This window comes from Amblyomma americanum, chromosome 11 (assembly GCF_052857255.1).
Source record: "Amblyomma americanum isolate KBUSLIRL-KWMA chromosome 11, ASM5285725v1, whole genome shotgun sequence".
In the NCBI taxonomy this organism is placed as follows: domain Eukaryota; kingdom Metazoa; phylum Arthropoda; class Arachnida; order Ixodida; family Ixodidae; genus Amblyomma; species Amblyomma americanum.
The window spans coordinates 28,358,903-28,370,959 of NC_135507.1; the positions used below are offsets into that span (position 1 = coordinate 28,358,903).

Genomic DNA, 12,057 nt, shown 5'->3' on the forward strand with positions numbered 1-12,057 from the left:
TTTCGCCTGCATCGAAGCGCGGCCGTTTTTGCGGCGTTTTCAAATTGGAGTGGTGGTGGTAGTAGTGGTTTTATTAAAAATAATATAAAAAGGAAGGAAAAGATTTTTGCTAGCCCCGGCATCTGCCATCGATACCGAAGCACCTGAGCTGGGGCAGTGGAAATAAAGGATAGCAGGCAGAATGGAGAAATGAAATGAAAGAGGTGAGGGGACAGGAAGAGAGGATAGGGGGAGAAGTATTATGTACAAACTATTTACACAATAAAAAATGTGTCCAGGTTGTGCGCGTGATTAGTTCATTTTAGAGGAATTAAATCACACACGCGCACAGCACTGTGTTGGTTACAACTGGAGTGGGGCGTCCAGTTATTAATCGTTCAAGGTAGAACTCGCGGAGCGTTCGGTCACTGCGTGTAACTACCTGACGGAGAACAGACGGGACGTCAAGCCCGTGTGTTCGAGGAATGCACAGAGGCTCACCAAAGTTCGCTCACGAGTGCGCTCACTGCCCTGCGGACACAATAGCGTCTTGATAAAGTCTGGCAGTATGCCCTGCGCCCTATAGGCCGCGAGCACATCGCGACGAGCATCGGCGAACGCGGCACAGTGAAGGAGCAGGTGTTCTAGTGTTTCCACTTCACCGCATCCGTCACACACATCACTCGTCGCGATTCCATGACGCACCCGTCGTTCCCCGGGCCACACGCAGCCAGTGCGCGCGCGGAGGATCATTGCACGTGAATTGGAGTGAGAAAAGCTATATAGCGCATAGTTAACGTATCTAATGCTGCTTTCTAAGGACAAGGTGATGCCGTATTTTTGTAAGTGCGTTAATGCGCTTCGCAGTAGACGCGCACAACTACTGGAGTGCGCTCCCAATGCAAAGTGCTCGTTGTTGCTTATTATCCTCATCAGTGTACATATCCTCATGAATGTACATTTTCTTGGCACGCAGCAACGACGTACCTGGCTACTACCCTCATCGTGGCATACGTCGTCGTGGTGGCGCTGGCTGTCGTGGGGGTCGTCTTCTGGAGACGGTAGGGGTGCTAATGATCTCGTTCCACTGAACGACGGGGTAAGAATCGTGTCTGAGTAAATGTCATCTTGTATTTCTTTGCAGCGTATCGACCTACGTAAAGGTGTACAAGAATACCACCGTCAGTGTCCTCATTCCAGCCGATTTTGCAAAGGTACGCTACAAGTGGGCCGGTATCAAAAACCAGCTTGGGCATTATTAATTCCACCCGCCGCGGTGGCTCAGTGGTTAGGGCGCTAGGCTACTGATCCGGAGATCCCGGGCTCAAACCCGACCGCGGTGGCTGCGTCTTTATAGAGGCAAAACGCTAAGGCGCCCGTGTGCTGTGCGGCGTCAGTGCACGTTAAAGATCCCCAGGTGGTCGAAATTATTCCGTAGCCCTCCACTACGGCACCTCCTTCTTCCTTTCTTCTTTCACTCCCTCCTTTATCCCTTCCCTTACGGCGCGGTTCAGGTGTCCAGCGATATATGAGACAGATACTGCGCCATTTGCTTTCCACAAAAAACCTATTATTATTATTATTATTATTATTATTAATTACAATTCCATAGCATTAGGAGCCTCATCGAGAAAAAAAAGTTTCGCCGAAAGCTAACCTCGCTGATTGCCTAGAGGGCAATGACGTCACCATATGGGAAATGATGTCACCAGACCGGACCATTCTCATTGGGTGGATGAAAGTGACGTAACTTCCGGTAAAGGCATCAACGGCTTGTTACGCTTTCGCACAGCCAACACATAATGTATTTAGGTGTCCCTGGGAATTTTTTCAACAAGCCTGTTTTGTCTTTGTTCCTTTTGCGCAGGAACCTCTCAAGAAAAGCGAGAGTGTGCGTTCCAACCTGCGCGAGTACGTTCTGGGGAGCAAGGATTCTCCTTACGGACTGCCACAGGTATGAACAGTACGGTGATTGGTGTATGCTTTCACACGTAATGAAAGCTACGCCCTTGCACAGCCAGACATTTTAGGTCTGCGAGAACAAGCTCTTGCATGACAAATTAGTTGTACTGTTTAGTATTGAGCTGTGCCTTACAGATATCGAAAACATGCTGTTCACTGCAAAACTCTCGAGCCGAAAAGGAGTCAGCATAGAATAAACGATTTGTAAACCCTGTTTTTTTTTTGTAAAGTCTGTTTGGTTTGTTCTTTAATTTTATGATTTGCAGATCATCCCGAGAGAAAACAAGGGAGTCGTAAGCGGCCTGCAGTACCCAGAACTGGACTGTCTCCTCCAGGACTCGCTCCCTTCCGATGCGAACGACGCCAGTGCAACTACTTACACGACCAGTGCATCTGAGCAAAGTCTCCCAACAGACCATCCCTCAGTGGGGTACTCCCTCGTCTCCACAACCCAAGACGAACCTGAACCAGTCTTGGACTCCGCCTACTCCAAATTCTCAACGTTCCAAGACGCCTCCAACGAAGCGCCCGCGCCTCTCCTGAAAAATAACTACTCCCGGCTCAGCTCACTCTTTTTGGGCGGCTTCGGGACAAGTGCAGGAGATCCTGCACCCACAGTACCTGAGCAGAACGGTTACAGCAAGTTTGCAGCCTTCATCGACAGCCCACCTGCTGGAGGTGGGGACGATGCCGAAGAAGTCCTGAAGCCTGCAGACCGTTCCGATGTCTTGGAAGCACGATGTGCGACTGCAGGAGCTCCCTACGTGCAAGTCGTAGATGATGCTGTCCAGAAAAATAGTGAGGACAAGGGGTTCATACAACCTTACACTAAACTGGGTTGCACTTCAGTGCCACTTCACGGTGTCTCTGTTCAAGGACCGCCGGACAAACCGGAGAATTGTACATCCGGGTACACACCGCTTCCCACATTAATGGCAATGAGTGTGAAACCACCCCAGTGCGAAAACACTGATGATATGCTTGCAGGTGCGGAGCGCAGCAATACGCGGAGCCCCATGGACAGTGCTTTGCCGCAGAACGAGCCGCACCAACCGTACACGCAAGCAACTACTCTCTGCGCCTGGCCGCCTGACCAGGACAGGCTTCGCGAAGCTCAGGTATCCGCTGGTCCTTACTCCATAATAAACGTGGAGGTGCCCGATGGTACCAAAGACTGTTTGCCGGGTGTTCACTGCGCTCCACCCTACGTGAAGGCCGCGTGCGAGCCGGAAACATCGGGGATTCATGGTGTCCCACAGCCCTCAGCAAAGACTGAAGCCCTCACACCGGCCTACAGCAAGGTGGGTGCACGGACTGTGGGGGAAGAACGCGTGGACTCCACCTGCTCAACAAATCCGATGCCTTCGACGTCAGTACCTGAGAACTACGCCTTCGCTGCTCTACCAGCGACAGCGTGCTGTGAACAGACTGAGAACGACAAAATCGGCCACCAGGGCTGCGCTAGTCCCCGGGTGGAAGCCGACCTCCTAAGCGAGGAATACTCGGGGCCAACCAAAGATCCGTCCGGCGTAAGGCCGACGCTGTGTAACGGCGGCTACACATCGTGGGAGGTACTGGCCAAGCAAAGGGACTGCAGTGCCGGTGTGTACGCCAGGGCCGTGAAGAATGCGTGACCGTCGCCTTGTGGTGCAGTGGGGTGCTCAGTGACATTCGCGCGACACCCCTTGGGCTAATGGACAATGTTTCGAGCTACGATGTACCTTGTGGAATGCAGCGGGTGTCGCAGGTGCGAAAGGGCAAAAAATAAAAATGACAGGAAAGAACAGGAAAGAAAAGGGCACAAAAAAGAAATACTCCCGCTCAACACGTTCTGTACTTACGCTATTCGCAATCGATTGTTATACTGCCTCAGTAAAAAATAAGTGAATAGCCTGTTGTTTCCTATGGGTAATCTAGTCAGCGAAGTGTCTCTGTGCGGACTTCTCCAGGTCGAACGTGCAATAGATCCATGCCATAATTCACCAATAAGAGCAACCTGCCACTGGAGTCGCATTGTTGAATGATGGGAGGCAAGAAATATATATACACTGCATCTTTGTAAATATTTTAGGGTTCATTTTGAGTGCCACAATAAAGTTTCGTCCATTTTTTGAAACCGTAAAAAATCGCTTTTCAAGTGCTATATTAATTGCAAACGTGTTTAACATGCACATCAGTGCACGCATGCATGCATACATCTATTTGTCCTCACCTGTTTGCACGTGTGTGTGTGTGTGTGTGTGTGTGTGTGTGTGTGTGTGTGTGTGTGTGTGTGTGTGTGTGTGTGTGTGTGTGTGTGTGTGTGTGTGTGTGCGTGTGCGTGTGTGTGTGTGTGCGTGTGCGTGCGTGTGTGGGGAGGGGGGGGCTTAACGTCCCGAAGCTACACATGGGCTGTGAGGGGCGGCATAGGCGCAGAGTGCAGGGCTGCGGACTAATATAGGCCATACGAAGCTGTTTAACTATTTCCACGTTTTTCGTGAGTTCATCTTATTATTTTGCCTGAGAATTTTGTTTTAGTTCCATTAATATAAACATCAAATGAAGTAAATGTATAATTTAATTGCATGCATTTAAAATAAAATATTCGGCAGTAATGTGAAATTTTAGTTCTGTAGTGCAAACGTTGATGAAAATTATGATAACTATTTATAACGCTGAACATTTAACACGAATTGTCAAAATTGTTTAAAAATTCTGAACTATACAGAAGGTTTCTTGTTCTGTTGCATAAAGCACCTGAAAGTTTCAGTGGTCTGAATGCCAGACACCGCTGTAAAAAAATATAAGGTTCCTCATAGAAAGCAAACCATTTCTGGGGGTCTTAAAACGGCTACATTTTTTTCCTCTAAATATTTCTTTTGAAAACGCTAGAAAGTACAAATTCATTTACTAACATGAATGTTCTTAAGCATGAACGAAATTTCTATAGTAAATACAGAACTGCAATTCATTTCAGAAGAGAAACTGCAAAGTAGAAAATTTTAGGTAAGATGAAAGTAAAGTTTAGAAAATATGCTGATATCATGCACGAACAAAATTAGCTAATATATATCATGTGCACAATAGTTTGGAATTGAAGTGACGAAACGTTGATCATAAGATGATTACATCTCAGTAATGTTTTTAGTCAGTAAAGAAAACCTTCACTAAACAGGCCTCACACGTGCCACTGCTCGAAACAGCTCTTTAATCATGAAAGACGCATACGGATATCCAACAAGTCCGGAAGAGCAGCAAAATGTATTGTGGATGTTAACGTGTGGAGAAATAATCAGAAAATACGATGGCATCACTTTAGTTGATCGAGATGCAGTCGTAAGAGGTCGATGATCTTATGCGGCGAAAGAAATCAGTAAACCACCAACCGGTAGAAAAAATGCTTCCCGTTAGATAGCAGTTCATGTTTTGGGCTTATTTCTTGAAATAGGCATCGTCAGAACTAAAACCAGACTACCTGATATTATCCTGAATCTCACTGCTGCTACCAGCATTAAAAAAAAAAACACTGAGCTTGTTTGCGAGACGATCAGGATAAAAGGGAGTTTGTTTACCATGCTCGCTTAGAAAATTTTTCACATTGCACTCTTCAGTCCTGCACCGAATTCTTCGCTTCGTAGTAAAGCTACAAATTAGTTCAGAACAGGAAATCACAAACTGAAGAAGGGAGGGAAAACCTCAGGGTGCTTGCCACCCTTGCTCATTTTGCGATTATGAAGAGCAGTCTGACCAACTTCTCTCTACCATGGACTTGAAAGTTGACTTTTTTGACTACATACCTGATATTGTAACAAGTCGGCAAATGGATTGGCAGTTTTGAAATAGCGCGCGATATCTGCAGGTCACCGGCTACCCATGCTCAGTGGGCACAGCAAGGAAAGAGTTAACGTGATTGGACAACGCACAGCACACGGACACTGTATCTCTCCTACATCGAAATACGGCTGCCGCAGTCGCGATCGAGTCCATGACCTTGGGTTTGTATGCACGCACGCCTTGAGAGAGTTTGTTTTGTTGCTCATTGTAAAGGAATCACCGTAAACAACAAGTTGTTTTCGACACGGAGATAATTGTTTTTTGCACTCCCCGCTAACTTTTATCGATGGATGGATGGATGGATGGACGGACGGATGGATGGATGGATGGAGCGCCCCCTTTGAAACGGGGTGATGGCAGTTGCCGCCACGCTCAGCTTTTTTCCCTTTATTTTTGTTTTACTGTGTTGTTATGACGGGCTGCCCCCTGTCGGCATCCGAGATCGATCTCCAGCATCGAACGACCGCGTCGCAAGTCGCTCTCTAATACGTTACGTTGCCTTTGTTTGAAAGAGTTAACTGAGACCGAGATCAACGCGAGCATGCACCGACGATTCCAAGAATGTAGTGCACATTACAGAACAGCTAAAACGTTGGTGGTTTTGAAAGGGGACTGCGATCCTTTACCATATGAGTACCCTTCGAGCCTTCCAGTTATTGCAGTGAGGGAAGATGTGACCCATGACCACGGGCTAGACGTGTGTAAGTCCTCTAGTGACCAGGTGATGGGTAACGAAACAAGTATGAATGTCACACGAGCTCTGTGCATTCCGCTATGTTCGCAAGTCCGAAAAAACTTGCGTGTCTGGCAACACTGCCACAGTATAACCAAATATGGCCTCCCTATCATGGTCTGCGGCGGCAGTTTCGCTTGGTAATGTGCTTCGCGTTCTGTGCTGTGGTGTGGAATCACCGTGCTTTGCCGAAGACGAGCGGATTATCGCGGTCAGCCCCATCAGCGTTATTGGACTGGGGAATCACGGTGATGACCATGCCGAAATCGTCGCCCCATGCAGCTTTGTGCGCCGTGACGTCAGGAACGGAGCGCGAGCCGCACCAGATCGCTCTCGAGATAAAGTACCTCCGACGTGTTGGGAGGCCAGTGCACAGGTACTACGGCTTTTCTGAAAGATGCAGTTCCCCCATTCAGTACTTCTTCACTGCTGAAGGTAAGTCGCTTTGCTGTTTTCCCCTAACTGCGGATAGATAAACTTTCACTGACGACTTTTCTCAGCCGCTTGACCGGTGAGAGTTGCTACGTTATGATGTCATGAGGAAGGGCGAATTTCCTGCGCTTGCTCCAGATCTGCAGTTATGTAAGCCACGCATTGACACCAAGAATTGCGAAACCAGGTTTTGACGCCTTCTGTGGGGTCCGAGCCGCGTCGGCCTTCAACCACACGGTATTCCGCGGGACAAGCGACCCTCGTAGAACTTTATTGTTTACTTTAGAAAAACGTGTGCCAAGTGTGATGCAGCAAAATAAGGTAAACAGATGCTTATCGATATGAACGTATGCCGAAGTCATTTTCCACTCTTAAAAATTTACATTTACGACTCTGCCTCCGCAGGCCGATCCGCCGTCTGTGTCCAATGGCCGACAGTTGCGTCTTCTGTGAGCTCGATAAAGGCAGACATCATTGCAGCATGGCGCGTGGGCAGTTTTCAACTTACTCTTACAGATCCCAAACAAAAACAGATATTTGAAGGGAGGTAACCAGAGGGGGCGGGGAAGAGTTACAGGTTGAGATAACAAGACAAAGATAAATCCTGGTGATGTCTATACTTGTGACGGACTATCCACGTGTGCCCGTCTAATCTTCTCATAGCCTACTCGTGGTCGAATACGTTGGGCCAGTTCTGCGTGATACGTACAAAACGGCTGTAGATACTACCGAAAGTTCAGTTGTCGTTGCCAGCGGGCTTACAAAACGAAACCGCTGTAGTAACGCGATCATGCAGCATTGGTTTTTGGTTTTGGGGGAAAGGAAATGGCGCAGTATCTGTCTCATATATCATTAGACACCTGAACCCTGCCGTAATGGAAGGGATAAAGGAGGGAGTGAAAGAAGAAAGAAGGAAAGAGGTGCCGTAGTGGAGGGCTCCGGAATAATTTCGACCACCTGGGGATCTTTAACGTGCACTGACATCGCACAGCACACGGGCGCCTTAGCGTTTATCCTCCATAAAAACGCTGCCGCCGCAGTCGGGTTTGAACCCGGGAACTCTCATGCAGCATTAAGTCAGGGATTTTAGGGTAAGATGATAGACAGCCCGCTTCATTGTCTCCAAGGTTACTATAAGTATTCTTGTCAGCCTTCAAATTTCGAGCCCGTATGGATGCAACTGTAACATTCTTTTATTTTCAGAGATGTCGGTGAACTACTGTTCATAACATGAGAAAGCGTTCCATGTGCACACCATCCCATTCTTAACGTCATTGTAATTTGTACATCATGGTCCGGTTCTGCGGTCACTACTGCGTGGCAATGATGGGAGACTATACAGTGAGCAGTGGTGACCTTTGAAGCTTTAGGGTCCGCGCTAGTGGGTAATCGACATGAGGCTCCATAGCGCACAAGTCCCTTCCTTGTTGTGCGCTGTGGAACCACACGGGACCTTTGGTCGCACTAGTACAATGGCACGCCGTTTAAGAACAATGCTTTCCGTCTTAAGCGCTAACCGCATGAGGAGACAATTCGTGGCGACACGCCGCGTGATGGGCTGAGTGCCGCCGAAGCACTGTCGCTCATCGCGTCGCCCAGGTTCTGGGTTTGCGAAAAATTTCGCCCATCGCCCGGAAGTGCCGTGCGAGACTAGCCAATGACGGTAAGCCTTGCGGGTGCGTAACTTCCGATCCGTTTTGCGCGCGAAAGTCGACTTTGTTTTGTTTTTTTTTCAGCGGAGCAACAGCCGACGCATCCCTCACCATGGCAGCTATGCAAGAATTTAACGAAAGGCTCATTAATGAAGTTCAAAAGTAAAGGGTGCCGTATGATATGTCCTGCACGCACTATAAGTCACAAGAGCGCCGGAATGTCGCCTGGCGCCTCATCGCAGCATCGGGCGCGCTTTTCTGCGTCACGTGACTTTGTGTAGTCGACTAAAAAGAAAATTGTTACCTAAATATATTCTTTCAATGTTTTAGTGTGTTTTATCTTGTATGAAGACTTAAAAGCGTTGTTCTACGCGTTAATTAACGCAAAATTACTGAACGCTGAAGCTGCCGCAATAGAGCAACACTGAAACGCGCCGCTCCAACGCCGAGTCCCGTCGCTTCGTGCGGTTTGCGCCAGCGGCAGCGATGGGCGACGGCGGCGTCATCGCGCGACGTATCGCGAAAGAATATCGCCTCATGCGGTTACCGCTTTACGCTCGTATGTATAAAAGCGCAGACTTCAAAGACACGGGAATGCTTGGCCGCCGTCATCGGCTGCATCGTCTTGGGATGAGTTACAGCGGGAAAGTTTACGCGCATGCGTAACGCGAGACGGACAGCGGTGATGAGTGGCGAGGTTATCTTAAGGGGACGAGAAGGACAATAAACGTATGTTTGTAGAAAATAATTGTTTGAGTATCATTGGTGGTACTTTCACGCCTTTATCCCTCCCCTTGAGGCGCGGTTCAGGTGTCCAACGATATATGAGACGGATACTGCGCCATTTCCTTTCCCCAAAAAACAATTATTGTTATTATTATTAGTATCATTGGTGGTGCCCTCGATTCAGGACCTCAGTGACGCTCGCCATAGAGTGCGTCCGCGATATCAGCCTCCTTTGAGCCTCGAGATGGGCGCCGCTCAGCTCCACCTTCCAGGAATGAAGGGTGGGTTTAGGGATAGTATATGCTTATCCCCAGGGGGAATCCGGTGTAAGGTAGTAGAGGGTAGGGATGTCGCCGCAGGGTGGGCAGCGATCTGGGTGCTGGTGGGATTGAAAATAGAGGAGGTGGAGGTTGGAGGAGCGGGCAACGTGCTTGCGCGTGGGCGGGGGGGGGGGGGGGGAGAGGGGGGGGGATGTGATGCTTGAGAATAAACGGTTTCAATGCACACTTTCCACAGCACATGTTTGTGCGAATGGTGCCACGGGACGTATGATGAAGACATCACCGCGAAAGCGTTTGCGTAGCTAAACATGCGCAAGACGTTGAGTAGTGGATTTCGTGGCTCGCATGGCGACGAGACAAACTAGTACAATGTGCTGTCTCACAACTTGTGCTTAGTGGAGAGAAGACTCTTCAATCAAGAGTGTGAGTGGATATATGTTTATTTAAGTGGTGTGGCACTTAGGCCTAAAGGAGTGGATGGGAAGCGGGTGGTTACAGACAGTCAAAAAGGCTCGACTCCTTGGTAAAGGCCAGAAGCGATTCGAGCCCCGCCCATGAAGTTTGATGATCCGCCTGGTGGCCTAATGCAGATAGCTCTCGTACGTCGGCACTGCAGAGTACGGTTGATGTGCCGTATACCCTTGGTACGGCGCGTTCCCGGCGCTCCCAGTTAGTTCAGGTGTGATGCAGAACATGCAAGGCAATTGGTTGCAGAGCATTTTGGTTGGCTCACGAGCATCTACAAACAGCACGCATGTGGAAGCAAGCCGTCGCTTAGCAGCCGTAGCTTCTTGCTCGCACACTACGGCGAACAATTTGAGAGACGTCGTATAGAGACGTCGTATTCTCATTTGTTTAAGGTGCTCCTTTTTAATATAGTTAAAAAAAAACCTCAAGAAGGAAACATTTGTTGCACCAAGAATAAAAAAGCAAAAAAAAAACTAAAGCGTGCTCGTGCTTTTTTTTTCGCTGGTTCTACAATGTGTGACGTTCACGAACTCTCCCCCATGGCTAGATTATTATGAAGCGTACTCTTCGGGGAGCGTCTGTATCTTACCGTTCCTCTGAAACGGGCAGCTGCTGTCCTCCAGTTAGTGGGATACCTCCTAATTCTCGAGTTTGTCTCTTGTTAATTCTGCAGTTCAACCAACGTAATGCTTCAATTACTGAGCCACTGGCAGGCGCGTAGGCTGGAGGAGTCGGTGACGAACTGAACTCCGACCGAGGGCGCTCCATCCTTTACTTCTCGGTTACCCTCTTTTTTCTTTGCGTTGGCTCATTTCGTAACAAGTTATTTACATATCCCAAATATCTGCTTCATCTATTCTTGACCCCCTGCATTCGTTTCCCTACCGCTTCGGGCGCAGAGCGTGCGACCCCCAAAGGGCTGTAAAAGATCACGCGCCCATTTCCTTTCCAATACATTCACTGCGCTCTCCCCTCAGAACCTGTCGACGGCTAGAGAAGCGTTGGGTGCGCTCGAGCGAACCCACCTCTGCCCAGCCCATCGCTTTGGCGGTGGTGAAGTCCCCAACAGGCGCCTGGGACTGATGTCCGACTGATGCTGTTGCCGTACACCTTCATAGTGCTTATCTCAACTTCTTTCCATGCATTTCCGATGCGCTGCACGAATGGGCCGGAGCACTGAGAACACGAATATCGGTAAGCGAGAGAGTCCGTACTCGGCCTCAATCCAATATGCGCCGTGCCCAACTTGTAAGGTGACACGTAGCAAACGCAATGTTACACTTAATTCCGGGCCCGCTGATCACAAATAATGAACATTTACATATGACGATGGGGCAGTAGCCGGCGCGAAAACAACGCTCGACGCTTGCCAACACTCAAAGCACGGGATTGTGGCGCCATCTACCAACGAATATCAGAACCTGCCTACTTCATTACGCCGCGGAACGGTATCCGCAGCACTAGGCTGCAGACCATGGCGGCTTAGTTTCGAGTGCTACGAGTTTACGGTTGCCATGAGTTAATGGTTGTCCAAGCTTTAGGCATGGCGCTTCTGCAGAAATATGAATTATTACTGTGTTCCCAACTCAGCGGTGTAGTCAAGCCCGCAAATTCATGTAAATTGCGCGAACGCAACGTACGGTTGCGTATGGACGTTGTACGTGTGCCGAATCGGAAGTCATGTTACGTTATGAAATGGTGTCGCTTACTGCTAGCTTACAACAGGTTGAACCAACATTGAGCACAACGTTCCTGATGAAGACACTAGCTTTGTGATGAAACCTCACGACGCTGGCTTGTTAAACGTCCTTGGTCTGTGACACGCACAGGGAACTCGGACGCTTTCTCTCGATCACTGAGGAATGGTGGGTTCAGCATCTGCTGACATTACGAATGCCATTCTCATTACAGCTACGGACTGCAAATGATTTAGAGTGTTGTTCTAGGGGTACAACCTGCTGCGCATCTGTCTTGCTATACCTTCAGAAATTCAGCACATATGCGATGTTAC

At 48.7% G+C, this 12,057-nt stretch overlaps 1 protein-coding gene across 2 annotated transcripts in view; it reads left to right on the forward strand.

The window, feature by feature from the left end:
• LOC144110808 (uncharacterized) overlaps window positions 1-4,067 on the forward strand; it is a 68,155-nt gene extending 64,088 nt beyond the window's left edge. For both annotated transcript variants that reach the window (XM_077643901.1, XM_077643900.1), the window contains exons 12-15: window positions 956-1,040; window positions 1,124-1,193; window positions 1,847-1,933; window positions 2,208-4,067. In XM_077643901.1, the coding sequence (XP_077500027.1) occupies window positions 956-1,040; window positions 1,124-1,193; window positions 1,847-1,933; window positions 2,208-3,575 (1,610 nt within the window). In that variant the 3' untranslated portion in view covers window positions 3,576-4,067. The remainder of the gene's footprint in view (window positions 1-955; window positions 1,041-1,123; window positions 1,194-1,846; window positions 1,934-2,207) is intronic.
• The last annotated feature ends 7,990 nt before the right edge of the window (window positions 4,068-12,057 follow it).